The sequence below is a fragment of the Scyliorhinus torazame genome, chromosome 14 (genome assembly GCF_047496885.1).
Source record: "Scyliorhinus torazame isolate Kashiwa2021f chromosome 14, sScyTor2.1, whole genome shotgun sequence".
Lineage (NCBI taxonomy): Eukaryota > Metazoa > Chordata > Chondrichthyes > Carcharhiniformes > Scyliorhinidae > Scyliorhinus > Scyliorhinus torazame.
The window spans coordinates 188,601,206-188,618,926 of NC_092720.1; the positions used below are offsets into that span (position 1 = coordinate 188,601,206).

The following is a 17,721-nucleotide window of genomic DNA, read 5'->3' on the forward strand; positions in this document are numbered from 1 at the left end:
AGAGATAATGGTGTGGGTTAGTCATTGAAATTCTCTGGTTGATTAGATAGCTAAGAATGGAACCAATGAGTGTCAGACCCATCAAACTGGATTTTGGAGGAGAATGATAAGATCCAACTATGTCAAAGGCTACAATCAGGGTGTGGGCAGTCATGTAGGATATAATTTGTGACTTTTTGTTAAGTGCTGTTTCAGTACTGTGGCCGGGTCTATCCTCCTAAACTGCTTTGTAATCTTTATCAGCTCTATCAGATTGTCACCCCCAGTCTTGATTTTAAAAGAGAAAGACAATTTTACACTGCTGCAATGTCCTGGAGTGGACTTCAGCCAACACTATACTCCAAATTTTATATCCACATTTGAGAGTCAGTTTATTAGCCTGTGGTTCAAAAGTACCTCTAACTTTTTTAAATTTAGAGTTTTTTTCCAATTAAGGGGTAATTTAGCGTGGCCAATCCAACTAACCTGCACATCTTTGGGTTGTGGGGGTGAAACCAACACAGACACGGGGAGAATGTGCAAACTCCACACGGACAGTGACCCGGGGCCAGGTTCGAACCCGGATCCTCGGTGCCGGAGGCAGCAGTGCTAAAGGCTGCTCCATTGTGCCGCCCTAAACTCTCTCTATGACTTGAGCACATAATGACAAATTGGCAATCCAGTACAGTAGTGAAGGACCCGCTGCTTTGTTGTGATGCCATCCTTTGATGAGATTTTAAATCTGTATTAATGATAGCTCAGAGTAACTAAAGGGCCACCATCATTCTAAGGCATTGTAATCAGTGGTTGAGGGGGTGGGGGAAGTGTCTTGATTTGCCAAATATCTGTGTGTGATACTAGTTTTCTTTACCTCGTGTATTTTTGTCTGCGGTCACTTGATTTGTAAATAATTTTATTGAATTGATTGTTTTGAATGGAGAGGAATATTGGTGGGCTAAATGCCATTTTACTGCAATGGGAGTGGAGGATTATGAGAGTGACCAGATAAATCTTTTTAGGGAGTAGTGTATAATTTTTTTAAAAATTGTTTTTTCAACATTTTTCAATAATTTTTACAAACCACTACAAAAAGAAAAACAATGAGATAAAAACATAACAAAAAGCAACTTAACCATTTAACAATTTAACAAAATAAGGTGGGGTATCTGCCCTTTACAAATGAAATCTAACAACCGCCCAAACCCCACTCCCCACCTCGCCCCCTCTCTGGATTGAGAACACACTCGCTACCGGGGCCTGATACAACAATTTAACCCACTCTCTAATTTCCTCTCCAAACCCAAATCTGCCTAACACTTCCCACAGGTACTCCCACTCCACCTGATCGAAGGCTTTCTCCGCGTCCATTGCCGCTGCCACTTCTGCATCCCCTCCCCCTTCTGACGGCATCTTGATCACATTCAGGAGCCTCCGCACATTCATATTCAACTGCATGCCCCTCACAAACCCCGTCTGATCCTCATTGATCACTCCTGGGACCCAGTCCTCAATCCTAGTGGCCAACAGCTTGGCATCCACATTAAGGAGCGAAATCGGCCTTTCGGAGCCACATTGCAACGGGTCCCTATCTCGCTTGAGGATAAGCGAGATCAGAGCCTGCAACATCGTCGGGGGGTGGGGTTCCCTTTTCCATAGCCTCATTGAAAGTCCTCAACAACAGCGGACCCAGCAGCTCCGAGAATTTCCCATAAAACTCTACGGGATACCCATCCGGTCACGGGGCCTTACCCGCCTGCATACCCCTTAACCAGTTACTCCATCTCAATCTGGGCCCCCAGTCCCTCTAAAGGTCCTTATAATCCTTACCGAATTCAGCACCGTGTTACCGCGCCATCTCTAGTTCTCCCAATCTCCCTGGCCGCCTCTCTCTTCCGGAGCTGATGCGCCAGCATCCTACTTGCCTTCTCCCCATACTCGTACACTGCTCCCTGTACCTTCCTCAACTGAGCCTCAGCCTTCCTCGTGGTAAGCAAGTCAAACTCCGCCTGCAGGCTCCGGCGCTCCTTCAACAACCCCTCCTCGGGGGATTCCGCATACCTCCTGTCCACCCTAAGTATCTCCCCCACCAATCTCTCCCTCTCAATCTTATCCCTCTTCTCTCTGTGGACCCTGACTGAAATTAGCTCCCCTCTGACAACTGCCTTCAGCGCCTCCCAGACCACACTCACCGAAACCTCCCCATTATCATTGGTCTCCGCATAGCTTTGGATACACCTCCGAACCCGCCCACAGACCTCCTCGTCCGCCAGTAGTCCCATGTCCATTCTCCACAGAGGGCGTTGGCCTCTCTCCTCCCCAACTCCACCCAGGACGGGGCATGGTCCGAGATCACAATGGCCGAATACTCCACCCCCTCCACTCTCGGGATTAGTGCTCTACTTACCACGAAAAAATCAATCTGCGAATACGCCTTGTGCACATGGGAGAAGAAGGAAAACTCCTTTGCCCTTGGCCTGGCAAATCTCCACGGATCCACTCCCCCCATCTGGTCCATGAACCCCCTCGGGACCAAAGAAGAACAAGGCAACGTTCCTCAATGACTACCGACCAGTGGCCCTGACTTCAGTCGTAATGAAGTGTTCGAGAGGTTGATCATGAAGCGCATCAACTCCATACTCCCAGAACGCCTTGATCCACTGCAATTCGCATACCACTGCAACCGGTCCACATCAGACACCATTTCCCTGGCTCTACACTCATCCCTAGAGCATCTCGAAAACAAGGACTCCTACATTAGACTCCTATTTATTAACAGCTCCGCCTTCAACACCATAATCCCAGCCAAGCTCATATCAAAGCTCCAAAACCTAGGACTTGGCTCCCCACTCTGCAACTGGATCCTCGATTTTCTGACCAACAGACCACAATCAGTAAGAATGAACAACACCACCTCCTCCACAATAGTGCTCAACACCGGCGCCCCGCAAGACTGCGTACTTAGCCCCCTACTCTACTCCCTGTACACACACGACTGCGTGGCAAAACTTGGTTCCAACTCCATCTACAAGTTTGCTGACGATACGACCATAGTGGGCCGGATCTCGAATAACGAAGAGTCCGAATACAGGAGGGAGATAGAGAACCTAGTGGAGTGGTGTAGCGACAACAATCTCTCCCTCAATGCCAGCAAAACTAAAGAGCTGGTAATTGACTTCAGGAAGCAAAGTACTGTACACCCCTGTCAGCATCAACGGGGCCGAGGTGGAGATGGTTAGCAGTTTCAAATTCCTAGGGGTGCACATCTCCAAAAATCTGTCCTGGTCCACCCACGTTGACGCTACCACCAAGAAAGCACAACAGCACCTATACTTCCTCAGGAAACTAAGGAAATTTGGCATGTCCACATTGACTCTTACCAACTTTTACAGATGCACCATTGAAAGCATCCTATCAGGCTGCTTCACAGCCTGGTATGGCAACTGCTCGGCCCAGGACCGCAAGAAACTTCAGAGAGTCGTGAACACCGCCCAGTCCATCACACGAACCTGCCTCCCATCCATTGACTCCATCTACACCTCCTGCTGCCTGGGGAAAGCGGGCAGTATAATCAAAGATCCCTCCCACCCGGCTTACTCACTCTTCCAACTTCTTCCATCGGGCAGGAGATACAGAAGTCTGAGAACATGCACGAACAGACTCAAAAACAGCTTCTTCCCCACTGTCACCAGACTCCTAAATGACCCTGTTATGGACTGATTTCATTAACACTACACCCTGTATGGTTCATCCGATGCCAGTGCTTATGTAGTTACATTGTATATGTTGTGTTGCCCTATTATGTATTTTGTTTTATTCCCTTTTCTTCTCATGTACTTAATGATCTGTTGAGCTGCTCGCAGAAAAATACTTTTCACTGTACCTCGGTACACGTGACAATAAACAAATCCAATCCAATCCTTGGCTGCTCCCGGCCTCTTACCCGATCTCGACCTAGACCGATCCAGTGCCGGTTCCAGGACTGTGTTAAAGTTTCTCTCTCTCTCTCTCTCTCTCTCTCTCTCTTCCCCCCCCCCCCCCTTCAAGTTCGGAGCATACACCCGGGCCCCCTGCAACCTGCCACTCACCATAGCATATCGACCCCCTTTATCCGCCACAATACCCGCCGCCTCAAATGCCACCCGCTTGCTCACCAAAATTGCGACCCCCCCCCTGTTCTTCGCATCCAGCCCTGAGTGGAAAACCTGCCCCACCCATCCTTTCCGCAACCTGGTTTGATCTGCGATCTTCAGGTGCGTTTCTTGTAACATGGCTACGTCTGCCTTTAGCCCCTTTAAGTGCGAAAACACACGGGCCCTCTTTACCGGCCCATTCAGGCCTCTCACGTTCCACGTGATTAGCCTGGTCGGGGGGGCTAACCCCTCAGCCGACTAGCCATCTTCTTTAGGCAAGCCACGCGCCCGCACCTCCCACACCCTCCAGCCCCCAGGCGGAGGCTTCCCATCCCGGCCCTCCCCTTTGACATCGATTTCCCCTCAGTCAGCACAGCAGCATCCCATCCCCCCCCCCCCCATTTCACTCCCGTAGGTCAGCTGACTCATGCTGACCCCAGCCGCTCCCACCGCCACCTCTAATCCCCCTGTGGGTTCCCCTTACAAATCTCCAACCCCCCCCCCACACCCCATGTGAACAGAGAAAGAAAAACAAAACAAAGTACCGTACCCTCAATCCCCAGCTTCAGATGCCACCCCCGCCATTTCGCAGGTAAACCGCGCTTCCTGACTGGACCGACCCCACCTCCTGTGACGCAGCTCTTCCCAACTGCGACCGCGCCCAAAGCCTCGAGGGCCCAGGGCAAAGGGGCCACAAAAACACGGGGAAAACCTCAACATAACACCGCCCCCTTACCCCCACCAACCACCCCCACAACATACTGCAGTCCATTAACTCGAGTCCAGCTTCTCATTCTTGATGAAAGTCCACGCCTCGTCCAGTGTGTCGAAATAGTGGTGCCGGTCCTGATATGTAACCCACAGCCTCGCTTGTTGTAACAGCCCGAACTTCACCCCCTTCCGTGGAGGACCGCCATGGCCCGGTTGAATCCCGCACGCTTCTTGGCCAGCTCTGCACTCCAGTCCTGATAAATACGGATCTTGGTGTTCTCCCACCTGCTGCTCCGCTCCTTCTTTGCCCATCGCAGGACACACTCCTTGTCGGTGGGCGGTGGAACATTACCGCCATAGCTCTCGGCGGCTCGTTCGCCCTCGGCCTCCTTGCCAGGACTCTGTGTGCCCCATCCAGCTCCAGGGGCCGCGGGAAAGCCCCCACGCCCATCAGCGTACCCAGCATCGTGGTCACATACGCCCCAGCATCCGTCCCCTCCACGCCTTCAGGGAGACCCAGAATCCGCAGGTTCTGCCTCCTCGACCTATTCTCCAGGTCCTCCAGCTTCTGCCATTTTTTGTGTAGCGCCTCATGTGCCTCCACTCCAACCGCCAGGCCCAGAATCTCAATCTCATTATCAGAGGCCTTCTGCTGCACCTCCTTGATCGCCGTCCCCTGCATCTTCTGGGTCTCCACCAACCTTTCAATCGACGCCTTCAGAGGGTCCAGCATCTCCGCCTTTAAAATTGCAAAGCAGCGTCTCAAAAACTCCTGCTGCTTCCGTGACCACTGGGCCCACGCTCCCTGATCCCCACCAGCCGCCATCTTGCTTTTTCACGCCCGTTCTCCTCTCTTCTTCAAAGCCGCTTTTTTTGACCGCCCCACTCCTGGTCCACTCCATACAGTGCTGGGGGACCCTCACTATTTCCTTCCCACACTGGGAATCATCATCAAAGTGCCGCTGGAGCTCATTAAAAGGGCCCAAAAGTCCGTTATCGTCAGGAACTGCCGACCGTGCGACTTACCTAGGCATAGCCGCTACCGGAAGTTTCAGCAGCGTATAATTTTGATGATTGAAGTTCAATGAGATATTTTATATCCAAATTGCCTATTCAACTTCTCCATGGCTAGAAGTTTCCAATTGCATATGGTTATGACCGAATGAGAGGAGTTTGTGGATTATCCAACTCCGCCGATCCTACCATGAGTTTGAAAGTTTAATTTACTCACAAAATGGCCAATTGTTTACCTTCACTGCCAGTGCCAAGAATAAACTTAGATGATTGATCTATTATGAAACAAACCTTTTTAACAAGTTGCAAGAACTGATTGACACACAATTGTAATCTTGAAGAATAATATCTACCTCTTAAATCTTTCCCAGCACACACAGGCATAAACAAACAAAGGACACACAAAAGAGGCTCTGTAGATGGGCATTTGAAAAACATTTTATAAAAAAAAAAGGATAACGTTTGCAGGGTTCGACACAGTCGACCTGGAGGTCCCTTGTGTGAAGACAGGCTACTGGTTCCAGTAGGTATCTGGAGGTTCTCCCCAACGGACCTTTGGTGTGGAGGGCTTTGTTGAGCCGGATCAATTATTTTTGTCTCAGCTTTGCGGGTTTCCAAATACAAACAAGTTACACTCAAATGAGAATTCTCTGGCCACAGGTTGATAACCACACGGGATTTCAGACAAGACTGGGGGAGTGTCTGTTACGGTAGTCCTCCTCTGCTTATTCCCCCAAAAAGACAAAGTTCAAAAACAACAGTTTCAAAACTTTAAAGCCTGCTTCTGTCATGTGGTTGCCGTAGGTCACTATCGTTGGCGTTTTTTCAGTTTTTACCCCCACCCCATCAAATAAAGTGATTGCAGTTCAAGACAGACAAGCAGCTCTTTCCCCTTAAGTACTATGTCAGTCAGGTGATTTGTTGAAAAGGACATTGTTGCTGTCAGTCCAAAGGTGAACTTAAGAAAATGTTGTGGAACAAAACTCTAGGTCAGCACCTGAAGGTCCAAATAATGCAATGACCTTCCAAATTGTTAAAGGAAAATCTAGTTTGTCAAGATATGGAGTGGAATCATACCATATTTTTTTCAAAGTGTCAGGCTCAGTCTGAATGCTAGAGTATAGCTTTCCAGTTGCACAAACTAGCTTTCACACCAGATCTTGAGATTCTTTAAAAGGAAAATATAAATGGGCATGGTTTGCGCTGTCACTCTGGCCGGCCGGGGCCTGATAGAACCGGCACCTGGTTCCACTGTGACCGGGATACCATCTTTAAAGTGTGCGCTGATCAGGGCAGCACGGCGCAGTGTTTAGCACTGCTGTCTCACGGCGCCGAGGTCCCAGGTTCAATCCCGGCTGTGGGTCACTGTCCGTGTGGAGATTGCACATTCTCCCCGTGTTTGCGTGGGTTTCGCCCCCATAACCCAAAGATGTGCAGGGTAGGTGGATTGGCCACACTAAATTGCCCCTTAATTGGAAAAAATAAATTGGGTACTCTAACATTTATTTTTTTTAAAGTGTGCCCTGATCAGAACTGAACCCCCTCCTCACCACCCCACCTGAAATATCGCTGGCTTTCTTGCCTCCCCTCACTGCTGCTATACTTAGCTTTGCGCCTCGGGAGTTATCCCTTTGGCTGAATCCCTATTTAAAAAGCAGCTGTACGTCAGCGAGGTACAAATATTCAGTGGGTTGGTGGGGGGAAATCAATAAACGCAACTTCTCTGGTCACGTTTCCCAATTCTCTCCAGACTTTCCGCCCGCGTCACTGTTCGTTCTGACGATTGCAGGCTGAAAATTTCCCCCATGATTTTCCCAACAGTAAATGGCACACTGCGTCTATTGAGAAGCTGACGTTGCTATAAGTGACCCTTTTCACCTTTCTGTAGGTATATGAGGAACTGCGTGCTACAGGTGCTGCTGCTGCAGAAGCGAAGGCCCGTCGTATCCTTGCTGGTCTGGGCTTCACTCCTGAGATGCAGAATCGACCTACCAAGAAATTCTCTGGAGGCTGGAGAATGAGAGTGTCACTGGCGAGGTAAGCACAGGATGGCTGGGGGAGGCATGGCAGAGGTTTACCCTCTGGCGATGGAATGAATGGCACATGCTATGAAAGATGAGAAGCTGGGCTTCTCTCTGGATTGGGGAGAAGAACCTTCTATTTAGCAGTTGGTGAGGCTTATAGGAGAAGAGAGAACGATTACCTGACTAGAGCCTGAAGAGTGCAGAAAGGGAATATGGACTGCTTTTGGTTTATGTTCTTTTTTTAAGAGTAAGTATGGACTCTAAAAGGATGACAGATTTCTTTCCTGAAAGAGCATTAGCAAACTGGACAATCGTCAGTGGTTTCATGGTCGTCATTTAACTTTTAATGCTAAGAGTTTTAATTGAATTCAAATTTCACCATCTGGGTGGGATTCAAAGCCAGGTCCCCAGAGCGCGACCCTGGTCTCTGGATTACTAGTCCAGTGGCAATACCACTACACCACTCTGTGGATGGGAGCAGTATGAGGATATGGGTCACCTCTTGAATGGTGAGGATGGGCGCAGCAAGTAGAGAAGGACTGCCTCAGGAGGCGGGTGGTGCCATGTCCAGAGATAGCGATCTTTGGTGTGTCAGACGATCAGGAAGCGACAGAGGCCGAGGTTTTGGCCTTTGCCTCCCTGGTAGCCCGGAGACGGATCCTTTTAATGTGGAGAGACTCAAAAACGTGTGGAGACCTCGGTTGGTGACATGGCTGGATTTCTCAGTCTTGAGAAAATAAAGTTTGCCTTGAGAGGGTCCATGATGGGGTTCTCTCAGAGGTGGCAGCCGTTCCTCGAATTTCTAGGAGAGCATTAAAATGTCAGCAGCAGCAATCCGGGGGTGAGGGGGGGGGGGGGGGGGGGGGGAGAGGGTGGGAGATGTTTACTTACTGCATATTCTTTTTTTTATATAATGTTAGCATTCACCTTGTTTTGTTCAATGTTGTTAATGGTTATGCAAACATTTTGTTTCGATTAAAAACCTGAATAAAAATAATTTTTTAAAAAAAGACTGCCTCAGGACAGTAGAGGGTTTCGGCATTTATTTGTCTACAGAGTTCATTAAACAGCTGAACCAAAAACTCTAATTTTACAGCTTATTGGTTTGAATGAAAAGAAAGCAGGGAGTCCATTAACACCGTTTGCCTCATTGGTTGTCTTTGTGCTCAATTCCTTATTACATTCCCTTGTACATTACAGAGCCCTGTTCATGGAGCCCACGTTACTGATGTTGGACGAGCCCACGAACCACCTGGATCTTAATGCAGTCATTTGGCTGAACAAGTAGGTGTGATTTTGATAATGTGGGTTCACAATCTGGAGTGCTCAGCTCTGTTTTAAAATTTCAAAATTCACAAATCCCTCCGAACTCAGATCAGCTGTCCATGAATTTTGTGTGGGAAGCAATCAATCCAATAGCCATGAATACAAGAGCAGATAAACCTACCCATTATCATTTTTAGGCTGCGACCAAAATTCTAGAGAGCTGAACCCCAATCTGTCCAGATGACACTTGACTGTCATGCTGCTTGCTTTATGTCTGTGGCAGGCTGAGGGCAGAAGCTGGCTCTAGGGTTATCGGTAATTTTTATGGCGGTTGGCATGCGGATTGACTTCACACCAGTGCAAAGCGGCAGTGGTACTACATCCTTTCAATCTCAGCTGAGCCCCTGCAGATAAAGTGATTAAAAGATGACATTGAAGTCAACCTCCTAAATGGAGCTAAAAGCAAATTACTGCGGATGCTGGAATCTGAAACATAAACAGCAAATACTGTTCAATCTCAGCCGGTCTGAAAGCATTTGTGGGGAGAGAAAGCGTGACAAAGAAACCAAAAGAGAAAATGCTGGAAAATCTCATCAGGTCTGGCAGCATCTGTAGGGAGAGAAACGAGCTCATGTTTTGAGTCCAGATGATCCTTTTCAAAGCTAAAAGGCATAGAAAGTGGGAAATATTTATACTGTGGGGTGAGTGAATGAAAGATGAGTCATAGCCACATAAACCAAGGGAAAAGGGTGCTAATGGCAGTCCCCAGAGAGAATAAAAGGTGTGGAAGGTCCCCCACCTTGACTCCATTGTTTTCATTGCATTTTAACTGTCTTACCTTTTCTTTCTTTCTTGTCTTTCATATATACCCTCCTTTTGTATCCCCCCTCTCCTTACCTTTTCTCCCCTTTGCTTCCCCTGACCCCCTACATCTGTCACAGCTTACCCTCTGATTTTAGTTTCTCTGCTGTTTGGCCTTTCACACCTTTTATTCTCTCTGGGGACTGCCATTAGCACTCTTTTCCCTTGGTTTCTGTGGCCATGACTCATCTTTCATTCCCTCACCCCACAGTATAAATATCTCCCACTTTCTATGCCTTTCAGCTTTGAGAAAGGGTCATCTGGACTCGAAACATTAGCTCTTTTCTCTCCCTACAGATGTTGGCAGACCTGCTGAGATTTTCCAGCATTTTCTCTTTTGGTTTCTGAGTCCAGTGTCCGCAGTAATTTGCTTTTGTTAAGCTTGACAAAGAGTCATCCAGACTCGAAACATTAGCTCCCTTCTCTCTCCACCGATGGTGTCAGACTTATTGAGATTGTCCAGTATTTTCTGTATTTATTACAACTTGGAGCTGTTTCTTTCTATAGAAGTAGAGAATTTAATTCTGTGCCCATATAGCTATTCAAAGCTGTTATTAAGTTAAAATTGCTGGTGCCCAGCGTATGCATTATTGAATTAGTTCGATTTGCAATTCACATGGAAGATTCCTTCTGGTGGCCGCAATCACCAGCCTTTTTTGCATCTGATACTGAAGTAAGCTGGTGATTTGCAGAGCAAAGCAAAGTTGGGCAAGAGCAGCTAATCTCTATCAAACCGATTCCAATGGTACTCTCACATAATCACCGTTGCATAAAACAACTCTGAACTTGGCTATTTTTAAATAATTTAAGTTGCAGTAAAATATTAGAGAGTGCCTAAATGTGTAGCACTGGCAAATCTTTCTCCTCCACTGCCCTTCCCAATACCAAAAGCACAAAAAACAATCGGAACACTTGTGCTGAAGATCCGGTCTAGAGCCTGGCAGTTGGGAGAGGGGCTGGTTTGACTGACTCAGTAATGGACTGGATAGTGCATTTCCCCACACAGACCATCTGAACTGCCTCTGATTATTTCCCTTTGAGCTGCACTAACTGGCTGCTTCTCATTATCAGCTACCTGCAAACCTGGAAGAAGACTCTGTTAATTGTATCCCACGACCAAGGCTTCCTGGATGACGTCTGCACAGATGTCATTCACCTGGATGCACAGAAACTCTATTACTACAGGGGGAATTACAGTAAGTGGAGCTAGAACAAGAATGGTGCTGGATATTGGGGATACAAGTTATGAGGAACGGTTAAGCTGCCTTCTTTGAAATGGAGGAGACTCAAAACAATCTAATTGGAGTTACACAAAATTATGACGGTGCTGTACCTAAACCACAGTGTGTCTTAACACGTATACTGTGGACAAATGACTAAGTCTGTTTCATATAATGATTCAATGTTTATTCACTATCACATCATTGTTACTGTTAATCGATCACACACACACACACACACACACACACACAGTTAAGTCAAACTACAAAGCTAATACGCACAAGACCGTAACAACTTCAGAGTGACTAGCAAGTACCAGACAGATATTGGCCTTTATCTGTATCCAGAATCTTGTAGTTCTCAGTGTTCAGCTCTTGGCCTGGTCTGTTCCTGGCTCTGGTCTTCCTTCAGTTGGTCGGGTGATGGTCTTTCTTTTCGGCCGGTGAATGGTCACCGTTGTTGGTTACTGCTGCAGAGAGAGATTCTAAGGTGGTGCAGCACCTTTTAACCTGCTTGGATTTTGTCCCATTGGTGGGTGGTCTCTGGGTCATTGTCAATTAATTGATCAGGGCTCGATCAGGTCACCCTGATCTAGCAAGTCCAATCTGGGGCTGCCACATCGATTTTGGGGTGGGGACTCTGTGGCCATGCCTGCAAGTGTTGGGGGCAGCTGGGCACTTGCAAATAAGATTTAGGTGCCGATTTGTCTGGTAAACAAATGTGATTGACAGGACAGTTCCTTGGATGGCCTGGAGATGGCCTTTTCCCTGTGTAGTGTAGAGTTGAGCTGCAGTTTATTTCTTAAGTGTTTATTTGAGCTGCAGCCTGCTTGTCCTTGAACTTGATCACTTTTCCCAGCATCCTTTGGCAGACGCCATTTTAGGTCGCCACAAAGGAATTTGATTAAAATACACAAATGCTATTGACTCGTGACGGGAGATTCAAATTCCAGTCACTGCAGGCTAAGAGTAAAGAGCCTACAAGCGCGAGGAAACTAAAGGAACTTCTTCACCCAACTAAAAAATGTGACAAAATTGCAGATCGTTAGTAACCTGAAAACAACTGCACAGCACTGACGAACTGAAACAAAGCAGATAATGCTGGAAACACAGAGCAGAGAGCATTTCAACTTTTTCTCTCCCCAGCGGGTGCTGTATTTCTCGTGTTTTCTGTTTATCTGTTCAACTTTCAACAACAAGCTGAATAATTCTCCCTTTGGAGTTGGTTACTAAGGAAGGGCATTGACGCAGGCAGTATAAATAAGTTTATATGGAGTGAAGGCAGGGCACAATTCATTAGCCATTTGCCAAAGTGTGTGGGGTTCGGCAATGGATGAGAACAGGATCGGGGTGGACACAGCATAACATTCTGCTTTATGTTCACTACGTGACAAAAGAAATAGACAAAGACCTAAAGGCCCAACTAACTTGTCCCATACAGTTGTGAAGCCATTTGCATTACATGCGCTCCTCTTTCAACTGCAGAGATGAAAAAAGCAGACATAAATCAAGGCTAACTTATTGAGCGGGCAGAGAGACCCCCTTAGGCAATTTAAATAGATGCAACTGCATTGGTGCTGATTTATGTTACAGGTTACCCATGATTAGGTCTATACTTTTAGGGATCATTTCTACAGTTTTTTTACTTGAGAAATGCGTACAAGGTCCAGCCAGAACATAGCTTGTAAATGTGAGCCGTGGTCCTCTCTGGACTATTCGGTTGAAATTCAGTCTACATAAATACAGCCCAGTCACTTCATTATTTAACAAAACTCAACCACATCATCCCCAAAGCTCTGAAGAATAAACCAAACTCATTGAGCCTATTTCGTAATTAAGGCATTTTAAACCAAGATTAAATTTCAAGACCCCCTCTACGCTATTTGTAAAGTGTTAATATGCCCACTGTGCAAGTGGAAGGACAGAGGAGAACCATATTGTTGAGAGATTAATGCACCATATTTGGGAGGTACCTAATGTGGATTGCATAATTCATACACACCCATACTACTGCAAATCATCTGTAGTGTGCACTTCTTGCTAAAGTTTTTGTACTAACAAATGGGACAAAAGAGGATGCAATGCAATGAACACAGTACATGAAGCAACAGAGTTTTATTCGAAGTGAACCATCACTACACACTTAAAAAGTACTGGGGCGGCACGGTGGCGCAGTAGTTAGCACTGCTGCCTCACGGTGTCAAGGCCCTGGGTTCAATACCGAACCGGGTCACTGTCCGTGTGGAGTTTGCACATTCTCCCCATGTCTGCGTGGGTCTCGGTCCCACAACCCAAAGATATGCAGGGTAGGTGGATTGGCCATGTTAAATTGGTTCTTATTGGGGGGAAAAAAGAATTGGGTACTCTAAATTTATTTTTAAAAATCACTTGAAAAACTACTGTTTCCTCCCCACTCTCACTAGCTACCTCCAGCCCTCCAACGTAGCTTGTGACCTCTAATTCTGGCCTCCTGGCACATTTCAATTTTTTTTCGCTGCCTAGGGATCGTGCCTTCAGCTGTCTAAGCGTTAAGCTCTGCATTCCTTCCCTAAATTTCTCAAGCTCTCCTACCTCTTTCCGTCCTCCTTCAAACCCCTTCTTGACCAAGCCTTTGATAACCTGTCTTCATATCTTATTTGGCCTAGTGTCAAATTTTGACGAATTGTGCTCATGTGAACTGCCTTGGAATGTTTTATAACATTAATGGTACTGTATACGTGCAGATTATTTTACTGCTTTAAAGAGGACTTATGTGGTTGGCGGATGGTTACAGTTGAGTTGAGTAACAGTTTGACTAGTGGGGAAGGGGAGCCCTTCAAAACCATGTTATTTAACATGACAAGTGCAAAGTAAATTGCTTCCTTCTTTCCCTTCAATCTCCTGGGTACACGGAGGAGAATAAGTGCAGTTATTCGTTACATCATATTTATTACCTTCCCTTTCGCACTAAATTACCTTTCCCTGTCCCCTGCATAGCACTCACAGGATCATTATTGTGCAGCTAATCTTCAGAAATATGGGTGTGTGAATCTATGTCCTATTAACTCCTACAGGAAGGTAGTCCTACCTTCTTGTGCAGTATGCATGTGCTTATGTGGATTATTTGTAGAGTGCGACGGCTCTTTTGATTCTTCATTATTTGTGCTTGGTCCAGACACCTTTAAGAAGATGTACCAGCAGAAACAGAAGGAACTGCTGAAACTCTACGAGAAACAGGAGAAGAGACTTAAAGATCTAAAGGCAGGCGGCAAGTCAACCAAACAAGCGGTACGTGAGTCGTACGTGAGTCAGACAATGTGTTGCATGCAGATTGGCTGATCTCAGTCTAATTTGCAACATCCAATTTGTGATGGGGTAATTAAACGTATCATTCCACACCAATGCATATTTAAAATTAAATTGTTAATGTGTCATCTGATATCGAATTTACTTAAACTGTTAATGCTTGAGAGGGCTGTGAGTAAGATTGTCTCCATGGGTTCTCTGATATTTACCCTGTTAACGCCCACGCACCCCACCGTGCTCTCTTGTTGACTTCCAGTCCAGCAATGCTTTATTTAAAATTCACATCCATGTGTTCTGCTCTTTCCTATTTCTGTAGCCTCCAAGAACTTTGCATTCCTCCAATTCTGACCGTGTGCATCTCTGATTTGTTAAACGTTGATTCCTGTGCTTCCAGCTGTCCAGGACCCCAAGTTCTCAAATCCCTTTCTTATACTAGGACATTTTAATAAGGGTAAAGGTGCTCAAAAGTATGTCTTCCTCTCACTTCAGTACTTCAGCACATAATCAAGTCACATATTAGCTGCAGCACTGAGCAAGTACTGCACTGTCAAAGTGTGTCCTTCAATTGAGATATTAAACCAAGGTGGTTTAGCACAGGGTTAAAGAGCTGGCTTTTAAAGCAGACCAAGGCAGGCCAGCAGCACAGTTCAATTCCCGTACCAGCCTCCCCGAACAGGCGCCGGAATGTGGCGACTAGGGGTTTTCACAGTAACTTCATTTGAAGCCTACTTGTGACAATAAGCGATTTTCATTTCATTTTTCAGCCTTCTCGTGTCTACGAATGTTTCCTCCAGGTGCTCCGATTTCCTCCCACAGTCCAAAGATGTGCAAGTTAGGTGGATTGGCCATGCTAAATTGCCGTTAGCTTCCAAAAAATCCCATTGGGGTGTTTAACGAGGCGAGGGAGCGAGGGGGTGCTCCTCCTGATGTTGTTGCAGGCTTCGATCTCTCTGATTTTGAAGCAGGGTAAGGATCCGGAGCAGTGTGGGTGTATCGACCAATCTCACTGTTAAATGTGGATGCCAAGTTACTGGCCAAGATCTTGACCTCGAGGATTAGACCATAAGACATAGGAGCAGAATTAGGCCACTTGGCCCATCGAGTCTGCTCCGCCATTCAATCATGGCTGATATTTTCTCATCCCCATTGTCCTGCATTCTCCCCATAACCCCTGATCCCTTATTGAGGACAATGAGCCTGGGGTGATAGGGGGAGGACCATACGGGGTACATGAAGGGGAGGCATCTGGCAGCTAATATCAGAAGGTTGCTAAACGTGATAATGATGCCCCACGAGGGATGAGAGGTGAAGGAGGTGGTCGCCATGGATGCGGAGAAGGCTTCGATCGGGTGGAGTGGGACGATTTGTGGGAGGTCCTAGGGTGGTTTGGGTCTGGGCAAGGTTTTGTGGATTGGGTCCGGCTGCTGTATCGGGCACCAGTGGCGAGTGTGCGGACGAACCGGGTGAGCTCAGATTATTTTAGGTTGGATCAGGGGACGAGGCAGGGATGTCCACTTTGGGGGGGGGGGGGGGGGGGGGGTGCCACAGGGTCTCGCTTTACGCGGACGATCTATTACTGTACGTTTCGGACCCGTTGGGGGGGATTATGCGGATCCAAGAGGAATTCAGCCGTTTTTGGGGTACAAAGTGAACATGGGTAAAAATGAGGTCTTTCCGATCAAGGCAAGGGGGCAGGAGAAGAGATTGGGAGAAATGCCGTTCAAGGTGGTGGGGTGAGCTTTTGGTATTTGGGCATTCAGGTGGCGTGGGGGTGGGGGCAGATGCACAAGCTGAATCTAGCTCGATTGGTGGAGCAGATGAAGGGGGACTTTAGAAGGTGGGATGTCTTTGGTGGGGAGGGTTCAGACGGTGAAGGTGATGTTTCTCCCAAGGTTATTGTTTGTTTTTCAGAGCCTCACAATCTTCATTCCCAAGGTGTTTTTCAGGAAGATGAATGCAATGATCTCAGGGTTTGTGTGTGGGGGTAAAACTCCGCGGGTGAAGAAGGTGCTGCTGGAGTGGGGTCGAGCAGGGTGGGGGCTGGCTCTCCCGAATTTTATAAATTACTACTGGGCGGCGAATACAGCGATAGTCAGGAAATGGGTAGTGGGGAAGAGGTCGATGTGGGAGCGGATGGAGTTAGCCTCATGTAAGGAAATGAGTTTAGGGGCACTGCTAACGGCGCCTTTGCTGTTCTCGCCGACCAGGTACTCCACAAGCCCGGTAGTGGTGACAGCTCTGAGGGGTGGGGACAGTGGCGGCAGCACATGGAGCTGAATGGGGCATTGGTGTGGGCACTGACATCCGGTAATCACGTTTGTTCCGAGGTGGGTGGGGGCTGGATGTGTTGTGGCAGCGGGCGGGGATCGAGCGGTTTGTGAATCTGTTTACAGATGGGGGCTTTGCGTGATTGGAAGAGTTGGAGGAGAAGCTTGAGCTGCCCGGTGGGAATGGGTTTCGCGACTTGCAGGTGAGGGACTTTGTGCGAAGGCACGTATCGACTTTCCCGCATCTATCGCCCCAGGGGCTACAGGATAAGGTAGTGTCGAAAGTGGGGGAGGGGAGCGAGGCACAGTGGGCTAAACAGCTGGCTTGTAATGCAGAACAAGGCAGCAGCGCGGGCTCAATTCCTGTACCGGCCTCCCTGACCAGGCGCCGGAGTGTGACGACAAGGGGCTTTTCACAGTAACTTCATTGAAGCCTACTTGTGACAATAAGCGATTATTATTATTATCGGAAATCTATAAAGGGCTTATGGATTGGGAGGGAGTCCCGAAAGGGGAGGTGAAGCAGAAGTGGGAGGAAGAGATGGGTGGGGAGTTGGAGGCTGGGTTATAGGAGGACGCCCTGAGGCGAGTCAGTGTGTCCTCGTTGTGTGCCAGGCTTAGCCTGATACAATTTAAGGTACACAGGGCGCACATGGCTGTGGCCCGGATGAGCAGATTCTTTGAAGGGGTGGAGGATAGGTATGGGCGGTGTGCGGATGGGCCTGCAAATCATGTCCAAAGCTTGGGAGATTCTGGCGAGTGTTTGCTGACGTCATGTCGGAGGTACTGAAGGTAAAGGTGTTTCCGAGTCCAGGAGATGGCGATTTCCGGTGTGTCAGAAGACCCGGGAGTCCAGGGGGCGAGAGAGACCAATGTCTTGACCTTTGCCTCCTTGGTAGCCCCAAAGTCGGGGTGTGGGTTAGTGATGTGGCAGGGGGGTTTAAAAAGTGGAGGCATGGGCAGT

The 17,721-nt window shown here is 47.7% G+C and overlaps 1 protein-coding gene across 2 annotated transcripts in view; it reads left to right on the forward strand.

Moving 5' to 3' along the window:
- abcf1 (ATP-binding cassette, sub-family F (GCN20), member 1) overlaps positions 1 to 17,721 on the forward strand; it is a 127,340-nt gene that overhangs the window by 68,771 nt on the left and 40,848 nt on the right. For both annotated transcript variants that reach the window (XM_072475330.1, XM_072475331.1), the window contains 4 exons: positions 7,723 to 7,871; positions 9,059 to 9,142; positions 11,057 to 11,181; positions 14,360 to 14,472. In XM_072475330.1, coding sequence (XP_072331431.1) covers positions 7,723 to 7,871; positions 9,059 to 9,142; positions 11,057 to 11,181; positions 14,360 to 14,472 — 471 coding nt within the window. The remainder of the gene's footprint in view (positions 1 to 7,722; positions 7,872 to 9,058; positions 9,143 to 11,056; positions 11,182 to 14,359; positions 14,473 to 17,721) is intronic.